The sequence below is a fragment of the Dasypus novemcinctus genome, chromosome 4 (genome assembly GCF_030445035.2).
Source record: "Dasypus novemcinctus isolate mDasNov1 chromosome 4, mDasNov1.1.hap2, whole genome shotgun sequence".
Classification (NCBI taxonomy): domain Eukaryota; kingdom Metazoa; phylum Chordata; class Mammalia; order Cingulata; family Dasypodidae; genus Dasypus; species Dasypus novemcinctus.
The window spans coordinates 145,763,758-145,789,109 of NC_080676.1; the positions used below are offsets into that span (position 1 = coordinate 145,763,758).

Here is a 25,352-nt window from a genome sequence, read left to right on the forward strand (position 1 = left end):
CAATACTCAATTTCTGTACCAGAATTTCTATATTAGACAGATTTAGGGGATGAGAGTTTGGTTATAAGGGAAGCAGGCCTTGAAGCAACAGTTTCACAGTAGTTGAACTCAATCAGAGAAAGTATTAATTGTTTATGTAAAGTGGATTAGGGATGAAAGAGATGACAGAGATTCCAGGGATTCCCTAAGACCTGGCTTGGTGCTACAACAGTTAAGCAGAAAGTCAAAAGTAAATGGGCAGTGTTCTTTGAAGATGGCACCATAGTAGGTAGGCAGGACTCAGCTCTCTTGCAAAAATAGTGGAGGAGTGGTAGAAACTGAAGGATTGACTCTGGGGGTCTGCAGACCAGGAGAGTGCCACACACATTGTCAAGGAGAGAGTGAGGACAGAAAGATGTAGAGGCCAAAAAAGAAAACCATTAGTTAGTTGCCTCTGTGGCTAGGCATGGCACCCATGCCCTACCTTCAAGGTGAAAAGCCTTGACTGACAGTGGCCACCTAAGAGGGAAAAGGACATATTCCTTTCTGGGAAGAGGGAGGATGTGGTGGAGGGATGAGTGTGGTTTCTCTGCAGTGAATTTAAGCAGCAGGCCCCCACTTTGAATTGTGGTTCTAATCAGCTCAGAAATACAAATGAGTAGAGGTTGAAAGAATCACATCCTTGGAAAGGTTCACCAAAGAGCATCATCTGCTGGTGGGCTGGGAAAGTGAAGAAAAACAAAAGTTTTTTGGAATCTTTCTTATTCCTATCCCCAGGGCCCCTTGGATCTGGTCCACAGGGATTTATTAGAGGGTCCCCAATCCTGATTTGATAACTTAAACAGGGTAATTTAAAAGTTTTCAAATAAATTGAACCAAATATCAAAGAAGAGCCATGAAACAAAACCCCTGGGCAAGAGAGAGAAATTGCCCATCAGAATAAATTCACTAACACAATCAGAGGCCTAGACATCAGCAAAAAAGTATGTTATACTAAGAAACAGGGAGAGATTGCCCAGCCAAAGGAAAAAATTAAAAGTCCTGATGAGACACAAGATTTAAAACAACTAATCAGTGATGTTCACACAAATCTCTTAAATAAAATTAATAAGTTGAAGGAAAATACGGCTAAAGATATAAAGGATATTAAGAAGGCACTGGGGGAAGCAGATGTGTCTCAAACCAGTGTCTCAAACCCATCTACCATATTGAAGGTCCTGGTTCCATTCCTGGTGCCTCCTGGAGAAGGTGAGAAGACATATGAGAGAACCATCTGAGGAACAGGGAAATAAATGAAGAAAAAAAAAGGAAATACATAATTTTTTTTAAAAAAGAAGGCACTGGGTGAGAATAAAGAAAGTGAAAGCTTGCAAAGAAAATTAACATAGTTTATAGGAATGGAAGACACAACGGATGGGATTAAAAATACAATAGAGGGATATAACAGTAGATTTCAATTGGTCAAGGAATGAGTAAGTGAATTGGAAGACAGAGCATCTGAACCTGAAAAGACAGAAGAATAGAAAGAGAAAGGAATGGAAAAAATTGAACAGAGTCTCACAGAATTGAATGACAGCATGAAATAAACAGATGTGTTATGGGTATCTTAGGAGGAGAAAAGAATGGAATAGGGGCAGAAAGAATATTTGAGAACATGATGGCTGAAAATTTCTCAACCTTTATTATAGACATAAATATCAATACCCAAGGACAGTGCATTCCCCAAAGAGAATAAATCTGAACAGACCTACTTTGAGACACCTACTATTCAGAATGCCAAATGCTAGAGATACAGAATTTGATGTCCCAAATACATGAGGCAAACAGTATTTTTACTGGCAAAACTGAATGGAGAAACAGACATCTATAATAATAGTTGGAGACTTGAACACATCACTCTTATTTTTGAATAGAACATCTGGACAAAAAAATCAATAGGGAAAGAGAGAGAATATATAATATAATAAGTGAACTATAACTAATAGATATATAGAGAACACAACACCCCAGGATATACATTCTTCTCAAGTACTCATGGATCTTTCTCCAGGACAGATCATACATTGGTTTGCAAAGAGGTCTCAATAAATTTGAAAAAGATTGAAATTATCGAAGGGCATTCTGTGACCATGAAGGAATGAAGCTGGAAATCAACAGCAGGCATTAAAAGGGAAAATTGACAAATATATGGTGATTAAACAAAACACTATTAAATAATCAGTGGGTCAAAGAAGAAACTGCAAGTGAAATTGGTAAATACCTTGAGATGAATTTTTCATTCAGCAACACAACATATCAAAACCTGTGGGATGCAACAAAGGCAGAGTTGAGAGGAAAATATATAGCCCTCAATGTTTACATTAAAAAAGAAGAAAGAGCTGAAATCAAAGATCTAAATGCACACCTGGAGGAACTAGAAAAAGAACAGCAAACTAATCCCAAAGCAAGAAGAAGGGATAAAATAACAAAAGTTAACAGAAACAAATGAAATAGAGAACAAAATACAATAGAATCAACAAAACCAAAAGTTGATTCTTTGACAAGATCAACAAAACTGACAAACTCTTAGGTAGACTGTCCAAGTAAAACTAATAGAAAAGGAATTAAATAAAATCAGAAATGAGATGGAGTTATGTTAGTATTGACCCCACAGCAACAAAAATGATCATAAGAGGATACTATGAACAACTATACTTCATCAAACTAAGCAATGTTGATGAGATGTGCAAATTCCTAGAAACACACAGAAAACCTACACGGATCCTAGAAGAAATAGAAGACCTCAACAAATCAATCACAATCAAGAAATTGAAACAGTCATCAAAAACCTCCCCAAAATGGAAAACCCAGGACCAGATGACTTAACAAGTGAATTCTAGCAACCATTCAACAAATATTTAATACCAATCCCACTAAAACTCTTCCCCAAAATTGAACAGGAGGGAATGCTACCAAACTCTTTCAATGACACTTACATCACTCTAATACCAAAGCCAGATAAAAATATTACAGAAAAATTACAGAAAAAAATACAGTAAAGAAAATTACAGACCAATTTATCTAATGAATATAGATGCAAAATTCTTCAACAAAATACTTGCTAATTTAACCCAAAAGCACATTAAAAGAATTATATATCATAATCAATTGGATCCCAGGTATGTAAGAGAATTTCAACTCAAGAAAATCAGTGCAATACACTATATTAATAGATCAAAGAAGAAAAATCACGTGATTATCTCGAACGATACAGAAAATGCATTTGACAAAATGTACCATCATTTCCTGATAAAAAACACTCCAAAAGATAAGAATAGAAGGAAACATTCTCAACATCATAAAGTGCATATACGAAAAACCCATAACTAACATTTTATTGAACAGTGAAAGACTGGAAACTTCCCTGCTGAGATTTGGAACAAGTCAAGGATGTCTGCTCTCACCGCTGTTATTCAATATTGTGCTAAAAGTTCTAGTGAGAGCAATTAGGCAAGAAAAAGAAACAAAAGTCACCCAAATAAGAAACGAAGATGCAAATTCTCCCTATTCACTGATTATATGATCCTATACCTAGAAAATGCCTAAAAATCCATGACAAAGCACTAGAGCTAATAAATGAGTTCAATGAAGTGGCAGGATAGAAAATTAATATGCAAGAATTAGTAGCTAATGACAATGAATAATTAATTAGTATGACTAATGAGCAATCTGAAAAGGAAATCAGGGACAGACATCATTTATAATAGTGACTAAAGGAATCAAATATTTTGGAATGAACTTAACTGAGGACATAAAGGACCTGTATTAAAAAAAAAAGCTACAAAACAGTACCAAAAGAAATCAAAGATGACTTGAACAAATGAAAGGGTATTCCATGTTCATGGATTCTAAGATAAAATATCATTAAGATATCAGGTCTACCCAATTTGGTTTATAGATTCAATACAATCCCAATAAAATTTCCAACAGCCTCTTTTTTTTTGCAGAAATGGAAAACCCAATTATCATTTTTATTTGGAATGGTGAAGAACCCAAATAGCCAAAATTATCTGTAAAAAAAAACGAAGTTGGAGGTTTCTTGCTTCCTGACTTTAAAGCATATTACTTTGTTATAGTGTTAAAAACAGCATGTTACTGCTGTAAAGCTAGACTTGTTGACCAATGGAATAGAATTGAGAGCTCAGAAATAGACCCTAACATCTACAGTCAAATGATTTTTCACAAGGCAGTCAAATATACCCAGGTAGGTCATAACAGTCTATTCAACAAATGGTGCTGGGAGAACTGTGTATCTACATCCAACAAAAGAAAGGATCCCTATTTCACATCTTACACAAAAATTAACTCAAAGTGGATCAACGACCTAAATATAAAAGCTAGAATCATAAAACTCCTAGAAGAAAATGTGGAGAAACATCTTCAAGATCTTGTGGTAAGTGGTGGTTTCTTAAACCTTACACCTAAAGCATAAGCAATAGAAGGAAAAATAGATAAATGGAACTGCCTCAAAATTAAACATTTTTTTTTGCTTCAAATGACTTTGTCAAGAAGATGAAAAGGCAGCCTACTCAATGGGAGAAAATATTTCGACACCACATATCCAATAAGGGTTTGATTTTCACGTTATATAAAGTCATACAACTCAACATTAAAAAGAAAGGCAACCCAATTAAAGAATGGGCAGAAGACTTGAACAGATATTTTTCTACAGAGGAACTGCAAATGGCCAAAAAACACATGAAAAGATGCTACTAGCTATTAGGAAAATGCAAATCAAAATTACAATGAGATATCATTTCAAGACTTACTGAATGGTTATTATCAAAACACACACACACAAACCCAGGAAGCTACAAGTGCTGGAAAGGATGTAGAGAAATAGGAACACTCCTTTACAGTTTCTTGGGAATGTAGAATGGTGCAGTCTCTGTGGAAGACAGTGTAGCAGTTCCTCAGGAAGCTAAATGTAGATCTTCCATATGATCCAACAATCCCTCTGCTAGGAATATATTGAGAAGAACTAAAAGCAGAGATGTGAACAGACATTTGCAGACTGATGTTCATAGTGGCATTATTCACAATTGCTAAAAGTTGGAAGCAACCCAAGTGTCCATCAACTGATGAATGGATAAACAAAATGTGGAATATGCATACAATGGAATACTATGCTGCTCTAAGAAGAAATGGGGGAGTGGATGTGGCTCAAGTGGTTGAGCACCTGCTTCCCACATGGGAGGTCCTGGGTTTGGTCCATGGTGCCTCCTAAAAACAAAGCAAACAACAAGCAAACAAATGGAAAATCAACTCAAGGGAGGCGATGTGACTCAGTGGTTGACCACTGGCTTCCCACATCCAAGGTCCCAATTCAGTCCCTGACTTGGGTACCTCAGAAACAAAAGAAAAGAAAAAAAAAGAGATGAAATTAGGATGCCTATGACAACATGGATAAAACTTGAGGATAGTTCGTTCGGTGAAATAAACCAAATACAAAAGGACAAATATTGTGTGGTCTTATGGAGATAAACTCTACAGTATTGGTTACTAGGAGATAGAATGTGTCTAGAGAAGGGAGAGCTGATGCTTAATGTATGTATAATTTTTAAAGAGGTTGACTGTAAACGCATGGAAATGGATAGAATGGATGGTAACACAATTTAGTGAGTATAACTACCACTGCTGAAGTTTATAAATGCGATTGTGACTGAAAGGGTAGTCTAGGGACATAAACCAATCGAAAACAAGCCAGAGGATAATCTAGGAATAGTATAACATAGTGTCTTTGGTGGTGGATGAGGATTGTGGATAACAGTATAGATAAAAGAATGTTCTTCTATGAACTAGAACAAATTTATGTTGCTATTACAAAGTGTTAAGAATATGGTGATTCATGGTAAAAATACAACTAATGAAATTTATGGACTATAGTTAACAGGATTATTGTAATATTTTTGCAGCAATGGCAAAGAATATACTATATCAATTCTAAGGGTCAACAACAGGAGGGTGCAAGTGGGTGTGGGATTTTTCCTTTTTGAGTGAAGAAAATGTTCTAAAATTGACTGAGGGGATGACAGCACAACTCTGTGATGAAACTGAGTGCCACTGAGTGCACACTTTGGATGGACAGTAGAAGATATGAGACTGTATAACACAGGGAACCCTGTGTTGGAAGATGGACTATGGTTAACAGTACAAATATGGGAATGTTCTCTCATGAACTGTAACAAATATATAATACCAATACGTGGTGTTAATAATAGGGTGGTTTAAATACAACATATTTAGGATGTGAACTATAGTTAACAGTAATATTTTGATGATGTTCATCTTTTGTAAAAAATGTTCCACAACAATGCAAAGTGTTGTTGGTGGGTCAATGTATGGGAATCCTGTATGGTATACATAATTGTTTTGTAAAATCACTACTTCTCTAATAAAAAAAGAAAAGTAAAATGGATAATAGTTTAAAAACTCTATAAGATATTATAAGTAGCAAATATTTTAGCCTAGTTTACAATTTATGTTTATTGTGCCCACTGAAACCACAAAACCAATGTTTAATTTTACAGTTTAAAGTCACACAGAGGGAAATGCTTTACAAAACAGGATATTGTTTCTCAATGAAAAGTATTACAGTATAGCTCCCAAACGGCTCAGTTCAAGTAGTTTACCTGAATAACAGAGCTGTTGTGGAATACAGGCTACAGGGCACAATCATGCTTTCAACAGTTAATTCAGGTTCAGAATTTGCCAAAGCTGAACAGACACTTTAAACACCACCAGTCTTAGTTTTCCAAGATTTTTGGTTTTTCAGCTGCATCATGTCTGCTGATAAATGTCATTCTGGAAATCTGAAGACAATAAGCAGCTTATACTTTACTGCTTATATACAGGCTGTAAAATTTCAATCTTTTACTCTACCTTGAAAGCCATTTCAAGATTTAAAAATCTCAGCTATACATTTTTTTTTTTTGGAGGCACTGGGAATTGAACCTGGGACCTCATACATGCGAAGCAGGTGTTCAACCACTGAGCTACACTCGCTTCATCAGGTATACTTTTAACTTAGTTAAGTTTATTACCTGACTCTTCTCACAGACTTTCATATTGAAATCAAACACTTCTGCCACTGCTTACATCAGACTGAATACATTTCTGTTATTGGCTTAGTTAACTGCAAAGTTTATTTACAAAATATGTATGCAGTGTTTTCCGCTCTCACTAATATACCATACTAATATGTAAGCAGTATTTGTCAAATTCTAATTGTAGCAAAATGAACCAACAATGTTTATGTCCTGCCTGAATGTGTATCATCAAAACACCATCCAAAGAGTATATATATTTCTCAATCAAAATGCCTAACCCCACAAAATGTCTAGTCACACGCAGACTCTTTGATTCTCAGTATAGGTAGAGGTGTTTCTAGTATATTGTTAAGAAAAAAAAGGGGGGGGGGCTGGGGGCAGATGGGGCTCAAGCAGTTGTGTGCCTGCCTCCCACAGGGGAGGTCCAAGGTTCGGTTCCTGGTGCCTTCTCAAGAAGACAATGAGTAGACAACAAGCAAAAGCAATAAGCAGACAATGAGCAAAAACAAATAAGACAACGAGCAAAGAACAGGCAGACAACGAGCAAAAACAAAAAAAGAGGGAGCAGATGTGGCTCAAGCAGCTGAGTGCCTGCCTCCCACATGGTAAGTCCCAAGTTCAGTTTTCAGGGCCTCCTAAAGAAAAAGACAAAACCAAATAGACAATGAGGAAAAAAACAAGCAGACAATGAGCAAAAACAATGAGCAAAAAAAAAACAAATCAAAACAACAAGCAGAAAATGAGCACAAACAAGGAGCAAACAGACGAGGGAGCCATCTCAGGGGGAAAAAAGAGGCTGAGTTAGAGTGGCTAAGTGTTACTAGATAGAAAATATTTGCAAAGCTCAAATAAGCCAGGCCAAATAAACACAAACATTTGACAAGAATTCTGATAAATGCTGAGACTCGGCATGCTGTTACTCTAGCCTGCTGCTCTTCATGTTTTTATGTCACCTTAAACATGCCCAGATGTATATATAATTTAATTCACTGACCACTGTTGATCAGAGTGACCATTGGCTGCACTTATTTTCCAAACTCTGAGAACCAAGCTGTGCCTCAAAAAGTTTAAGTTTTCTTTCTTGAAAATTGTAAAGTCCTGTAGAAAATATGAGTGATTCAAAAATACCAAAATTTGACCATTGATGTTAGCACCTCTATAAAAATGATAACATTTCTTTGGATGTGCCAAAGGAAAATTTTTTAAAAAGAGCCCTGATTTATTTACAAACCACAGTTTTCTTCCCGGTGTTAGACTCTGGGTCTCTCTGATGTGGTAGCACCTTATAGGACAATGGGACATTATATGTTTATTCCTTTGACTTATGACAGTGCAGATGGACAATTGGTGGAGCCAGGATTTAAGGGCTACCAACAGCACACATTGCTGAAGTGTTAGTATATTAGCAGGGTGCAGTTACTGGGTTGGTGTGTGTATCTCAGTCCTATTTCCTTTCAAAACCAACATCTTTATAACATCTTCCTTTATCTGTTCCACAAAATCTGCATTAATGATGATATCATGGCACCATAAAGGCATTTTCCAGACTGAATGCTGTGCTGATCTGAACACTATCTGTAAGCACATTTCTTGGCTGACCTATCCATCATTTCATATTTCAATATGTTCCTAAACAGTAATCAAATAGAACAAATTATGCATTATAGCCTGGTATGTTTCATGATGATATATCTTGATAACTCATTTCTGTAATTTATGCTAACAGAGGGCTACTGAAGATATTATTTTCTTAGTGAACTAGTCAGCAAAGTTGAACTTCCTGTTTGACATTCTAAAACTATATGAGTTGTTGGTAAATGAGAAAGAGTGGAGGAAACATGCAAGTTCGTTTTTGGTGTGTCTAAGCGATAAATCACCCTGAACTTGGTTCTACTGTCACTTTTAGATGACCATTTCTGTATTGATTGATATTTTGCAATCTTGAAATGTTTCAAAGAGATAAAGTATTTTTATAGCCTCAAGTTTAATGAGAAAGGGGTCAATATTCACCAGTCACATCAATGAATTTTCACATTAGCCATAGAGTAATAGCAAAACTTGGTCATTATTAAATTCAATCTTATTTCACAAATAATGAACTGTGTGTCACTGCACAAGCCCTGGACTTTTGAATGTGGTTGCTGCCTTCACCTAAACTGTCACGGTGTCCCTGTCAACAAGGAGGAAGTCAATGGGGAGCCATCAGGACCATAGACTGGTCTGGTCAATTGTGATGTGATTCCAAGGGTGCTTTGTCTTATTGCTGTCAGCAGGCTATGAAATCCTCATCAGAGGCAAACTGATGAGGTGTCCCCGCCTGTCCCAAGTCCTCTTAGGAGTTCCAGAGGTTCATAGTAAAAAGTCACACTCCATCAGTGAATACCCTATATTTGAAGAAATAGCTAATGACTACTTTTAGCACCTGAATAATATAAATCCAAATGGTTTCAGCTCATCTACAGAGCTCTACAGACAACAGAGCAAACAATATTAATTTTAGGGTGTTTTTCTAAAGAAGAAAGAGAAAAGATTTGGTTTCATTATAACATATCACTCAGAGGTCGTGTGTAGGTAATTTTCATAAAACATCAACAGATTCTTATCTAAGTAGATCAATGAAGCAAACAGACCCGATTCCTAATTGTATCTTAGCTTCTCTGAGAAAGTTCTAGGTTATTTATGTACCCAGGTTTAACATTAATATAAGCATTTTTCTTTTCTGTGACTTGGAAAAATTAGTGTTCATGGGACTTAAAAGACCTATTTATGTAACAAGTAATGAATACTACTACTCATGAAAGATTAAATTTAAAATTTCCTTAGAAAGGAAAATGATAGTATCAGAATGAGGATACATGTGAATACAAATACAAATACACACCTGTTTCACGCAGAGAAAATTTTCCATAAAAAAATACAAAAGCAACCAGTGCTGTATATTATGTAAACTCATAAAGTGTACTTTATACACAAACATGAAGCATAAATTAAAAGAAGGACAACAGCAAAACATTTTAAATATAGCAGAATTTGCACATATTTTTTGTTAAATAAGAATAAATAATTTTTCACACAAATTCACATACCAGTTGCAAAAACAATAAATTACTTTTTTTTTTCAGTGCTGCAACTTTCTTTTTGTTCGTGATTAATCCCTTAGTCCTTAGTTTAATGGTATAAAACTGTTTCCACAGGAAGGCAAAGGAAGTTGAATTTCTTGAATAAATTAATTCAACATTTTTTGTTCTAGAGGAAATAAATGCTATTTTCTCTTGAGCCTTTAGCATCCTGAATCCAAGTTCTTTTTTATTCAAGATGCAACTGTGGGAAGGTAACATGCACCATCCAAAACTGAACTGGACTGAATTAGATTGAGTTACAGGGGACTCTTCCTTTGTTCATCATTCTTTTTAGCCACTGATCACTCCATTTCTCTCAATTCCATGTTCCTGCCTATATAATTTTTCTCAGGAGTGTAGTCATATATTCCTCAGTCAATCTTTTGATACTTATAAAGAAAAAAAATACTAGAGAAAAATTCCTTAACAGAATGGAATAGTGGTTTATTTGTTCTAAGCTCTCTAGGATTGTTTCAATAAGAAGACCTTATTTTTTTTGAGAAAAATTATAGGAATCAGTGATGAATCATATTAGAAATCTATGTATGTAATATAGAAAAGCAGTGTAGGATATAGCCATTTTGAATCTGCAGGGCTTTTTTCATGTTCCTGTATCACAGAAGATAAAAATAAATGTTGTCACCTTTGAACAGCTTAATATTATTTTCAAAACAGTAAAAAAGACCGTTGGCCTCTCTATTAATTCTTTCTGCATAGTCTTACAGCTGGTGGGATGGATTTTTTAGATGATGTGTTCTGACTGGTTTGACATATTTTGCTCCCTGCCTTTGGTGTTTGCTGAACTCCATCGAGTGTTGGCTAGCAGTCTAAGCGAGGCCTCATTTCTTTAACTGATAATGTAATAAAAAAATAATTACTATGTTTAAAACAAAATCAGTCTATGAAAATTCAAAGCATTCTTATGAGCTTTGTAAAACAATTATTTGTTTTATAAATAATTTAAGAAGCTATTTAAACCTCAAGCCACCCCATCTCCTGGCTCACTGAAATGAATGTGATGTAGAAACATCAATTACATAATTCTTTTTACATTAAACATATTTTACAAAAAAAAATAAAATACCATGAGCTTAGGAGCTCAAACAATGTTTCCCTGACATTCTTATATAGAAATCTTCAACAACAGGCACATTTGGCATGATGATTATCAAATTTTGTAAAAACAATGGGCTTTGTGATGTTACACAAAGATAAAGAAATCCCAATGAAATGAAACACCTTAGATTTTCTGAGATATGGGGTTGGAGGGATGCAGTTTAGCTGTCCAAAAAGAGAATTTTATGTGTATAACTGTAAAAAATTCTCAGTGTCTCACTATTTAAATTCACAGCTTACCTAGACAGGCGACAGAAATCAAAGTCAGAAACTTCCCCCAAATCATCACATTTCATCACTCAAACAGACACTTACTAGTACAACCTAATGCTTTCCAATTGGGAAAAATATTTAGTACAATATATCTACTTGCATCTTTTTTTTCCCTTTTAAGTGAATTATTGCCTATGGTGTGGAAACAGTCTTATTTGTACCAATGATATTCACTTCTCTTCTCGATGTGGCTAATCATTAGCTAGTGATCTTTAATATTCCTATTAAACTAAGTCAACAAGAAGTACAAAACATTGTAGTTCTTACAGAACCCTGGAACCAAGCAAACAAGCAGAAACAAATGCATTTTAAAGGCTTGCTGGTAAGAGGTACACCAGTGTTGAAGGTAATAAATGTGACAGAAAAGTGTTTGCTGTGCGTATTCTATGTCTATTACACATTGTGAGATGAAAGCCATCAAAAGAAAAAGGAGTTGTGAAATATATATTGAAAAAATGGTGGAATATGTTTTCTTTCCTTTTAAATTCTGATGCGAGTAAAATAATTTTTACACTCTTGAATACAGCTAACATACATACCGGCAAACATGATGTCTATATCCTAATTATGCATTAATTTGGCTGGTTGCCTGAAGAAATACAGGTAGTCAAAGAACGTAAATAAATGGACCCATGTATGTATTTAAGTGACTAGATACACAGAGATCCTCTTTCTTTTGAGAATTTTTCAGAAGATGCTTGCTGTCAAAATGGTTTTTGACTAAAATTTTATCTCCTGCAGTCAGAAAGTACACTAAATCTTATTAAAACAGCAGCAAGATCTTAATTTCCAGTAAAACATCCACAGCTCTTTCTGGAAATTGGAAGGAGTTGAAATAGCTGCAGACCTACTTTGGTCAAACACTTTTTATAGAAATATAATTTTTTAATAGAGTCAAGTGATATAAAGTGACATACCAAGGGAGAATGTATTTACAAACAGTAAAAATAAGCAACTGTGCATCATGGGTGAAAATGATTATGATGTCTTTAAAGACATTCTGTAAGAGGTAGGTGACAAGGGGGAGACTTCTGCCATCTTCAAATGTCCCCTGATTCTACATTCATCAGTGTTTTTATTTTTCCATTCTTATAGGCCCAGGGGATGTCCAATAATTCCCTAGTCTTTTTATAGTCCAAGGTCACCATTGTCACACGAAGCAGTGCACATTTTCATTTGGTCGCAAGAGCAGATTCTGCCCATAACTTGATTCCTGTTGACAATGACACTGAAGCAGGACTTTCTGTGCCTTCAGTAGACCTCCCACTCACCATGACTGTATCAGTGATGAATTATCCAGTTATCTTTATGTTCAAGGTCATAACCACAGGCTAGCATTTCTTTAGCAAACATTGCTTAAATGCAGAAGGCCTCTGAGAGAGAAGACATCCCTTTGCCAACTTCCGGTTTTCATCCTGGCACTGCACCGTCCTGGTGTGCCAGCCCATGTCACAGGTCCGAGAACAGGCCAGCCATGGGCCTGTCACCCACTGCAGCTGGGAAGGGTGCGATCCCACTTTATTGCCACCATGGCTGGTGACAGAGTTTGCTTTTTGAGTGGACTTCTTAGGAACAAAGAAACTGTAACGGACATCTAAGGATTTAGTTGGATCCGTTGCAAGAATCTGCACTATGAGAATCTCTTTTGTGGCTGAGTAGCCCATCCCATGTAAGAAGTCATCCCTGTGACTCCAACCGCTGTAGTTCATGACTGTTCCGTTGATGTCAATGATTGTTTCTGAAGTGGAGATCATGTACTTCCCATTGATAAGGTACTCACCGTTTTTCTTTTTTAGGGCTAAGTAGGCAGTGAATCTGGTCTGGTCTTTGGCTTTGAATTGCCGGACTTTAATGTGGGTTGCCCCTTCGGGTATCCTCACAACATCTGTGTAACCCTTACTGGGAGCAGGAAATTCCACAGAGGAGAAAGGGAGAGGGCAGTGGAGAAGAAGAGAGAGAAGGAGAGAAGAGGGGGGTGGTAGAAAATGAATGAAAATACGTAAACACAGCAAAAATATAAACAAATTGAAAGATTCTAAAAAGTCTTATCTTCTTGCAGATTTTAATGTATTTGCGTTTAGTTTAAAATTGGTTATAAAATTAATTTTCTTATGATGGAATAAGATTGCAGTTAGACTATCAAATGGTACACATTTTTAGAGAGATATTCAATTTTAGGGTGATGCTAACAACCAGCCTCTATTTTGAAGATTTATTCAAAGGATTATACAAACATTACTATTCTCATCAAATACTATTATCCTTGCAAAGCTACTTTATGGCACAAGATGGACTATATGTAAACACAAACTCACACAAATCTGTCTTCAGGCAATCTCATAGAAATCTTTAAATTAGTGGTTCTCAGAGCTCTCTGTAACATTAGAAAGTCCTGGGGATTGTTTAAAAATTTCAAAGCCTAGACCCCACATCAATTATATCCCCATCTTCCCTGGTAGTACATAGGTAGCAGTACTTTCGCAGTTTCCCACACTGTTGCATGTGAAGGCTAGTTTGGGAATCACGAGTTTAATTATTTGTTTGTCTAGGGAAAGCAAAGTCTCTATTTCCATTTTTACTAGAACTCAATATTTCCTGGGACAAGACACAAAATAGAATATAAAATTCTCTAACTGGATAATGATAGTTGAATACTGCCATAAAAACAAAAAGAGAATATTCAATTTCTTAACAAACTTTCCTGACTGCTTAGTGCCGCTGGCTCAGAGGCATTATGAGGCAGGTTTTACAATGGGTGCCAAATAAGATAAGATCTCCAAGAATCGATTATCTACTAAGGAAAAATACCAAGGAGCCTATGAAAAATGGTATCATGGCTATTAAGCACTAAGGACCTATACCTGTGAGATGGTCACTTATACATTCTTATATACCTTTATAATTAGTTTTATAATAAGGTCCCTGCATGTTTTACTTTACTAGCCATTTAAATACATGAATTCTTGCTTGTGCCATTTGGCTGAGGTCTGTGATTCTGAATCTAATTTCAAAAGCTTTCTCGAGGTACAAAGTTATAGTTAATTGACTCATCTGCAAAAGATCCCAGTGTGTTCCCCTGGCTCAAGCTTAACTCTGAAATGGAGAGGGGGCTCACCCACAGGGAAGACCCCAGCCTAGGCATTTCATCTAGGTGATTGCCAGACAGTGTCAGCACCTCCTGTAGTGGCAAGAGAGAAGACACAGTACTGAATATGTGGCTTATCTGGTCCAACATGATTTATTATTTTTATTTTTATAATAACAGTATAGATCAGATTTTCTTATGGGAATTTTTAAAAAGGTATCTAATAGTAACAGATGACATACAGACCTAAAAATGGCTTCACACAAAGGTAGGAGGGATGTTGGAGGCAAGCCCTCACCTTATACAAAAAGAGTATGATGTGGAGATGTATTAAGGTATTTGGACAAATTGACTAGTGTGACAGTGTAAGTTATTTTATGAATCCCAAAAAGAAAAAGATTATCTTCTTGATCTAATCCCTTCTTTTGGGTGTGAGGCCCTTCTGATTGGACTACGTTAGTAAAGAGTGACTCAAGTTGGGTCTCCGTCCTCTTACTGGAGCTTTACATAAACAGAGACACACAGAAAGAGATACACAGAGAAAGGAAGTCACCATTTTGACCCTGCCATGTAAGAGAGGACTTGAGGAGTTAGCGGCCAAAACTTGAGCACCAAAAGGCTGCACCCACAGAGCAGCTCAAGGCTGAAGAGATGAGCCACGTGCTTAATTGCCCACAGCTGAACTCTGGAAGAAAGAAACAGGTCCTATGCCTGATTGCCCACCATGGATCTCTAGAAGAGCAGACTCTGGAGGGGAAGGCAGGAACCTCAAATGAGATCAGCAGCCATCATTGCCACATGGCAGGACACCTGAATCACCAATAGTTGACTTTATTAGAGGATACTATGAACATCCATACACCAACAAATCAGATAACATAGATGAAGTGGACAGATTCCTATCAACACACTAACTATCTACACTGACTCAAGAAGAAATAGCAGATATCAACAGACATATAACATGCAAAGAGATTGACTCAATAATAAAAAACCCAATAAAGAAAAGCCCAGATGGCTTCACTAATGAATTTTACCAAACTTTTAAAGAATTAATACCAATCTAGCTCAAACTCTCCACAAAAATTAAAGAGGGGGGAACACTTCCTAACTCATTTTATGAAGCTGACATCATTTTAAGAGTGAAGCCAGATAGATACTACAAGCAAAAAGGATTAGACCAATCATCCCTTATGAATATATTATAGAGGGGAAAATCCTCATCAAAATAGCAAACTAAATTCAAAAGTGGATTAAAAGAATTACCCATCATGACAAATTAGGACTTACCCCAGGTATGTAAAGATGGATCAACAGAAGAACATCAATTAATGTAATAGGCCACATTAATTTAAAGAAGGAAAAAAACCCCAACAATGTGATTATCTTGATGCAGAAAAGGCATTTGACAAAACTCCTTCATGATAAAGACACTTAGAAAACTAGGAATAGATGGGAACTACCTCAACATGAAAAAGGGCATATATGAAAAACCCACAGCTAATCTCATACTCAATGGTGAAAGATTCAGAGCTTTCCCTCTAATACTGGGAATAAAACACAGGATGTCCACTCCACTGTTAATCAACATTTTACTAGAAGATCTAACCATAGCAATTAGGCAAGAGAAATAAAAAGCATTCAAATTGGAAAGGAAGAAGTAAAACATGTCTTATTTGCAGATGACATGATCCTATACATAGGAAATCCTGGAAAATCCAGAATGCAGCTAGTAGAGCTAATAAACAAATTCAGCAAATTGGCAAGGTAGAAGATCAACACTCAAAAAATCAGTAGTGTTTTGATATACTAGTAATAAGCAATCTGCAGAGGAAATCAAGAAAAAATTCTATTTACAATAGCATCTAAATGAATCAATTATCTAGGAATAATTTAACCAAGGGTGTAAAGGATTTGTTCATTGAAAACCACAAAACAGTGCTAAAATAAATCCAAGAGTTCTTAAATAAATGGAAGAACATTCCATTTTCATGGTTTGGAAAACTAAAATTATTAAGATATCAATTCTACACAAAGCAATTTAAAGATTCAATGCAACCTAATCAACATTCCAATAGCCTTCTTTGCAGAGGGAAAAGAAAATCATCAAATTGCTAAGGAAGAGTAAGTTATCTGAAGAGCCAAAAACATCTTGAAAAAGAAGAATGAAGTTGGTGGATTCAACAATTACTCGTTTAAAACTTATAAAAAAGTTATAGCATGTTACTTCTGGCACAAGAACAGAAATATAAACCAATGGAATTGAACTGAGAGTTTGGAAATAAATCTTCATTTCTATGGCCAACTGAATTTTGACAGGAATGTTAAGTTCACTCGATGGGGAAAAAACAGTCTTTTCATCAAATGTAACTAGGAAAACTGCTTATTCATGTACAAAAGAACGAAGGTGTAGCCCTCCTTATACCATGTACAAAAATGGATCAAAGACCTAAATATAAGAACCAAAAGTATTAAACTTCTAGAAGAAAACCTAGGAAGGCATCTTTTGGAACTTGTATTTGGCAATGGTTTCTTAGATTTTAAACCACAAGCACAAGCAACAAAAGAAAAAAAATAGATAAATGCATTCATTAAAATTAAAAATGGACATTATATATTCCACCATAACCCAGTGAATGAATTGGGGGACAGTATAAACTACAATGTAAATGATAATCCATGAGGTGCAGCAGTGCTCCAAAATGTATTCACCAAATGCAAGGAAATGTGCCACAATGATGAAAGAGGTTGTTGATGTGGGAGGAGAGGGTGGGGTGGGTGTGGGGAATATGGGAACCTCTTATATTTTTTAATGTAACATTTTTTTGGTGATCTCTGTATCTTTAAAAAAAGACAATTAAAAAAATAAATTAAAAAAATGTGCATCAAATGACATCATGTAAGTAGAAAGACAACCTAGAGAATGGGAGAAGATATTTGGAAACCACATATCCAATAAGGGTTTAATAACTAGAACATATAAAAAATGACCTGCATATCTTATTACTTAAGTTTTAACCTCTGCTCCAGCATTTATTACCTCTTTAAAGTAGGGTAAGTCCTACATTTTCAGTCTGCTTCCTCATTTTGTAAAATGAGTTTGAACTTGACTATTTCTAAGGGGCCTTTCACCTTTGAAATGTATGAAAATGCAAGATATAAATTGACTTGACATAGATGGTCCAATGTAATTAGGTGAATAATCACTATTTCATTAGCAAGTAGGACGACTGATGCATATTTTAACTCAATAAATTCTTCCGTTATGCACTTTTATATCAAAGATAATTTTCAGGTTTTTTTATATTGACATGGAACTATCTTGTTTTAATAAATCCTTATTGTAAGCTTCGTTTGCATATTACCCTCAAGTTAAAGATAACACAGCACAACATCAAGAGCACATAGACACTTATGCAATATCATCAACATAAGAGTGGTTTGGTGAATAAGAAAAACAATCCTGTATTCCAGCAGACTCTTAGCTGACTCAATAATCCTATATGATAGCATAACATTATATGCTGGAATTCAGTATTTTATAAATTTATATATTTAAAGTAAAAGTGTAATCTAGGGCCAAGGGAAGAAGCTAGAAGCAGACATGACTATAAATATTTCTTCATAGAGTAGAAATAAACCAGGACAGTCCACTATAAAAAAGATTATTGTCCACACCAATTTTTTTTTTAAGAAAAAATACAACCTAATTAGAATTTGGAAAGAAAATAGTTGCGATCAAAATCAGGAGTCTTTTCCTAAATTTTGTTTCAGGAAACATCGATCTGCAAGATATAAAGTGGAATGCCACCCACTTTTTCTTTTTACTTTTAATATTGTGCAAGACCTTGACCCCTATGGCCAGTCAAGTTTATCTGCTTCCAGAGGCGCCATGAGTTTCCACTCTGAAAGCAGAGCTTTATTCATATTCTCTCCTTCCCTTCTCATATTCATAATGTGCTACCTGAACCATGTCAGACCTCCTCCCACAGAGAGCCTAGGATGTAACATGAGCCCCCCTTTTTATCAATTTTGCAAGCATCTAAAGCATTATTCAATTCATGAAAGGGCAACTGTTCTATCATATTACCTTTTTTTATTGAAAGTTCCAATAACCTTTGTACAACTAGAGTTGTCTCCTCCACATACTCCACACTTGTCATACTGAAGCTTTGAGCCAATGATACCATCACAGCCGGTTCGTACACACTTCCCTCGGACACAGACAGAATTACTGTAGGGTCTACATTCAGTTCCATCAGTCACCTGAATAGTGAGAAACCCATCATCAGTGTGAAATATCTGAGCATAGGTATTTGGTTCTTTTGATAAAGCAGCAAATTCTATTTTGTGAGTTTTTGAGTTTGACTGGGATAGATGGTTTATGGAAAAGTAAACAACCAACTAAAAACACAGTTTACAGGAGTCTTTAACAAATCCTTGACATCTTGGGATGATCTGAGATAAATCTAGGTTATACACTCGCTTTCTTTTTTGTACTTGAGCTTAATTCTGAATATATTAGGAGACCCAAAATACTCATCTCTGTGTCTGAATGCATTCTACAGTCCCACGGCATAATCTTTCCTTTTTTACATTGATAGAAACAATCTTTTTACTTAGTGTTTGGGGCTGTCGCTGGTATAGATAGCTGAATATTAGCAGGCTCAAGAATGCAGAGATCTTTTTCTGGTGTTGTTGCATAATTGTTATTATAGCAATAAATCTGAAAATCTAAACTTGACATTCAAACCCTTGTCATGGTGAAAAGTATTCCCTATTGTGTGTTGAATTACAAATACCAAAATAGAGATGAACTGATTAGTGCAGAAAAAGGATGCTGGGGCAGCCAGAGAAAAGTACTTGGTGGTTCAGACCAAATATACTTTGAATAAAGGAATTAATATATACATAAATAAATAAAGCTGGTTATAAAATAATATGCATGTGAATTAGGTCTGGTCTGTGCATGCAAATAAGCACCAATATTCTGTATTTATGTATATACTAAACTCTCTCTTTACATATATATTTGAGAGTATGTGTGTGTGTGTGTCAACCAAAGAAGGATATACTTCAACAATTTAAGAGTCCTTTTGTCTACATGGTGATATTTCCAGGTGATGTTTTTATCATTCTGTAATGTTTTTAAAAGAAAGTATGTTCTTTTTGCCATAAACATATATATATATATATATATATATACACAAAAATTATGTAAATTGGACATTAGCTTATTTTTTCAATAGCATGTCATAAATATTCAAAGGCCAGTTTCAGAGGTTGTTTTGAATGTAGCACCTATTTGCAAATTAGTTAGACAGCATTTATAAATTACTCAGTAATGTTAGTTTTTTAAAATGAAGCTGCTGTATATTTTGAAAATGCTCTTTCATGAAAAATAAGGGCTAATTATGCACACGTGTTTAACTAGAGGAGCACTGATTCACGTTAAGGGTAGGAGACATTAAAAAATCTGGGCCAGAGATGATCTTGAAAATTATCTTCACATATCACCAAAGGAATTCTTAAGCAAATGATAGAAAAGTAAGAAAATTTTCTTTATAGCCCTTTTTATAAAAATACAAAATCATTTCCTTTTTATGGTTATTTTGAAGTTAAGTCCATGCTTCACCTTCCTTGACAGAAAGTTACATCTTTCTAAAAGAACCATTAAAATATTTGTGCTCAGCTTTAAAATCATTTTTATTCATTATGTAAAGTTTGAAAATATAGGAATTATAGAGATGCACATGTAACTTTCTATTGGAATTATAGAGATGAAAATATAAGGAATTATAGAGATGCAAATACAGTAATTGTAGAGACCTTCATCGTCTCAAGTAATTCAGAAAATGGGGGTTTATATTTATATCTGCAGATACCCCCAAGGACATAGACTGTTTCTGGCAGTTTGTGTGCAGTTACCTTTGGAGAAAACACCACATAGTAGCCAGTCCCCTTAGCTCTGCAGGTCAGTTTGCACACATCCCCTGGCAGGACGCCTGCATATTTGGGAACCCATTCCACGAACGTTTTGACTCCTTTTGCATCAGACTGGTAACCATTTTTGGCTTCACACTGCTCAAGACGAAAAGATTTACCTAGAAAACAAACATGTTACTATTATTATCCTGTCTGTTTTGAAACTGAGATATACTTGGAGACACTTAAATAATTCTCTAATGAAAAAAGAAAAAGAAACATTTAATTACTAAAAGTTAATAAAAATTAACTTATTATTATTTTTCATTGGAGAATGGTTGGTTTACAGGGTTCCCATATACCACCTTTCATTGGTGTGGTACATTTGTTACAACTGATGAAAGCATATTTTAATAATTGTGCTGTTCACTATACCCAATGGCTTAACTAAGAGTATGCTGTATTGTGCAGTTCCATGGTTTTCCTTTTTAAATTTTTATTCTAGTAACATATATACAATCTAAAATTTCCCCATTTAACCACATTCAAATAAATAATTAATTTTAAGGAGAAGATGCTGACATTTTTGCAGGGCCTCTTTATATACCACTGTCAAAACTACATCTGATATATTTTATCTGTCTATACATAGAGTCAAAAACAATGATTTAGTTTGTCCAACCCCCTTTAATACTATTGTTCATAATAAAATAATATAAATCACTACTGTATTTGTCATTGATCTGCACAGTGGTAAAACCATGCAGTCAAGATTAATATGCTGTTTCTCCAACATCTCCTATTTATTACTGCTAGAATACAAACAACGCATGGCACAGGGTGATTGCTGACACTTGGAGCAGCGTACCATTGGGTGGACAGGACATAACATTGCAGGAGCGGTAGATGGCCCTCTTCCCTGTGCAGTAGCGGCCACTGTTTCTAGGTGCAGGGTTATTGCAGTGGCGATAGGCAAACTGAACTCCTCCCCCACATGAACGAGAACACTGGCCCCAGGGTCCCCAGGAACCCCAGTTGCCATGGCTTGATGTCTGAAATAAAAAATAGAAGATATTTGAATTCAGAAGAGAGGAAAACATTAAAAATGTACATTCGGAAATCACTTGCATTTGATGACCCAGTGGAAACTTCATCATATATATATAAAAACTAAATTTTCAGTGAATTTAGCATAGACATAAGTATTGGCTACCCTGGGATTGAAAACCTTTCTAATTCTAGGCAACTCATCTTTCCAGCTCCTCCTGGCACTCAGATGATCTGAAAACGTCACCATTATTACTGAGCACATTGCAAAGGATTACCTCCCGGTTTCTCTGGGCCATTTTATAATTATGCCTGTTGACCTTGTACATTTCTGTTAATAACAACTGAACCATGGTTAACTTTTATCTACTCATCTTGAATCATTAAAGAACTGTATGATGCCGAAGGTTTTTCATGATGCTGGGTGTCTTTTTCTCTCCCTTTGGCATTCAAGTTTCGCAGTGCTTTTGTTGATAACACACATGCTGTCCGTGACAGACCCTCTGCTTGGCGTGCTTCCTAATTAGTTTAAGATCTCAGGTGTAGCAAAGAAATGTGACAGATATTGTCGTGCATTCATTTCACACACGCGCACACACGCCACAGGAAATGAAGAGTCCTCTCATGAGACCTGGGTCCGTCAGACTGAAAACACTGCAGGAGAGGCGGTGGACCCCAAAAGGAAGAGAACGACAGACCCCTTTGCCAAGGGAGGACGTGAAGAACATCCTCTGGCTTCCTGCATCTGGTGTCTGATGAGCGTGTTTGGATGGCAGACTCGAAAGACAGGCGATGCTCATGTGGCAATGTTCTTTGAGGGATTTTGCAAAACCAGAGAGTGAAAATGAACATTTTGCTCGCACTTTGAAAATTAAGGTGGCATTTGATGACCAGAAGTTGGCCTGTGTGTATGTGTGTGTGTGTGTGGGGGGGGGTCTCCCTGGAGCAGGTGTAGGTTTTGGTTACCTTAGCACTTAATCAACCTGTTATAAGAAGACACGAACTCTTGGAGCTTACCAAATACCTTTGAGGACCCTGAGTGTCAGCTCTTCTATAATTCAAATAATTCATATAAATGTAGTTTTATAACTTCACTAAGAAACGTGTGAAAGTGATTTCAGGGGTCCTACTTAGACAAAATCTGGGCAAGTTACTTGTTAAAGGATATAGCCTGTGAGAAACCCTATTATCTGTTTTTTTTTTTTTTTTTTTTTTTGAGTATTTGAATATCTAAAGCAGGGGTTCTTAACAAGTGGACCATGCATGAGCTTGAACTGAAATTCAAAAAAAACATTTTTCTTGTGGGGACATGTTGGTGTGGATAATATATTTATTAAATAATACCCAGTATAGTGTGAACTTAGTAAGGGGTCCTTGGTTTTCACCTGACTGGCAAAGGGGTCCATGGAACAATAAAAGGCTAAGAACCCCTGATTTAAAGGTTACTGTGGGCTAAAGAGGAAACTGAAGATAGATCTCTAAAGAAATACTACATTAATCAGGAAATATAAAGCCTTCTGATGACAAAAGTTTGAAAGTGATTTCAGGGGTCCTAACTAGACAAATTCCAGGTTATTTACTGTGAAAGGATATAGCCTGTGAGAAACGCTATGATCTGCAATCCCCCACCCCCGCCTCAGTATTAGAGTATGTAAAAACTACTGTGGTTTAAAGATGAAACTGAAAATAGATCTCTAAAGGAAAGCTATTTCTAGGAAACACAGCCTCCTGGTGACAGTATGCACACATGGCAAAGGAATGCAATTCAGATCCTGGGCGCTGCGTGACAAGTAAAGCACTTACTGAGTAGTATTTCTTCTTGGTTTTGTCCACACACTTGCCCTGCAGGCAAATCCTGCCCTTCCCACAGGGCGTGCCTTCCACAGCCGGCAGCTTCTTGGTGAGACACACCATCTGGCCCTGGCGCACCACCGCGCACCACAGGCGCGCGCAGACGTCCATGCCCGGGCACACGGAGTACTCGGGCCCGAACGTCAGGTTGCACTGCTGGGTGGCGTCGTACGTCTGTCCCGGGAGCTCTTCAGGGCCCGCGATCTGCTTTCGCGGCAGGTCTAGCAAACAGTTACCTGTGAGAATAACCGAGATGGACCCGTCACTGATAATCATGGCTCTAAAAGGAAACTTTCGAGCGGCTGTTTTGAGGGATGAGCAACAAGCAGATCTACAAGGAGATGCGCTGGGGAAGGGGCTCCGGCTCATCAACCACGCTCCGGTATTCTCAGCCTGGGGTGCGTTCTGGGCTATGGACAACGGTGGAAGTGTATCTAGCAGTGGTGTGATTAAAGAACGTTATTTTATAATCATTGGTTTTGCAAATAGGCATTGTGCTGAAGCACTAAAGAAATAAGGAAGGACCTAGAGGAAATGGAACAATGGAGTTTAACACTTCAAAAAATATTAAGTATTTATAAATTTGAGAGTTTGCCCTAGGCCATATATTTATACGCCACCATTTCTAGTTTTCCGCTTCCTCACGTGCAACTGAGTGTCCCCTTTCCGCTAATGCCAGAAATACTAATCAAGGTGAGGCTTCATTCATTCATTCATTCATTTTTTTTTTTTGCTTTGGGAACTCTTAATTTTTATTTTCCTTCATTCTTGTACTCACAAGCATTTGCTTAACACCTATGAAGTTCAAGGAAACATACCAGATATCAGAGATACAGAAAAACAAACAAAAAACAATTCTTCCCTCAGGGTCTCCCAATAAAGTGAAAGAGATAGACTAGATAACCTATTTCTCCCAGAGTGATAAGAATTTTAATAAAAAGCTTTCATATTCACAGATTAAATGAGTAATGGAAAAGAAACAATCTGATAATTTTGGACTAGGCCGATCTTTTCATTTTTATTCTCTGTTCTCTTTCCTTTGTGCCTGCTATTTATTGGAATTTGTATTTGTAGGGTATTTGATATTTGCCAAAACCACATTGCTGCTCTTACTGCATAGAAATAAAGGCAGTATATGGATATGGGCAAAGAGGAACGATACAAGGAATCATCGGACTCTGGGATACAGACCACCAATTCACGGCCTCCCTTTCCCCAAAACACTTCCCTAAAAACCCCTGCCCAAAGGGAGTCAACACCATCAGTCTTTTGCCAAACACTATAGCATGTGTATTGCACATTAGTTTCTGCATTTTGTTGTTCACCTGGTTCCTAGGATTCACACACTGATTGTAATACTACTACAAAAATAACAAGTATTTGTAACCACTTCCATTCTTCTTAGTACTTTACGTGTATTTGGCCACTTAATCCTCATGAGAACCTTATGAGGCTGTTTCATTTATTTTTATTTTACAGAAGAGGAAACTGAGGCACATAAAAGGTTACTTACCCAAGGTCCTATGGCTTTTAGAGTTTAATGCTCAGAGCCTGCCTTCCCCATCACATACTATGCTGACTACGCTTAGAATGTGGCTCACTTTGTTTTGTTTTTCCTAGAGAACAGGCTTGTGTAGGGATCCTTTAAATGGTGGATATTGTGCTTAATAGCAGAAACATGCCGTCTACAGTCTAATCCTCTCTAAACACTCAATGGCTGAATACTTTTGGCTGAGTTAGTTAACCTCTCCCTAATTTATTTTCAAGATCTGCAAAATGTTTCTTTCCTCACTGTGATCCTATAAGGATAAAATTAGCTAACAGGGACATAAGGGGGAAGCAGAAAAATCCAAAACACATAATAGTTGG

General features: G+C 36.3%; 1 protein-coding gene across 2 annotated transcripts in view; it reads right to left on the minus strand.

Moving 5' to 3' along the window:
• Window positions 1–9,864: 9,864 nt before the first annotated feature.
• ADAMTS5 (ADAM metallopeptidase with thrombospondin type 1 motif 5) overlaps window positions 9,865–25,352 on the minus strand; it is a 51,889-nt gene continuing 36,401 nt past the window's right edge. For both annotated transcript variants that reach the window (XM_071214909.1, XM_012529075.4), the window contains 5 exons: window positions 23,436–23,719; window positions 21,454–21,637; window positions 20,589–20,764; window positions 18,751–18,926; window positions 9,865–13,474 (listed from right to left, as the gene is read on the minus strand). In XM_071214909.1, coding sequence (XP_071071010.1) covers window positions 12,907–13,474; window positions 18,751–18,926; window positions 20,589–20,764; window positions 21,454–21,637; window positions 23,436–23,719 — 1,388 coding nt within the window. In that variant the 3' untranslated portion in view covers window positions 9,865–12,906. The remainder of the gene's footprint in view (window positions 13,475–18,750; window positions 18,927–20,588; window positions 20,765–21,453; window positions 21,638–23,435; window positions 23,720–25,352) is intronic.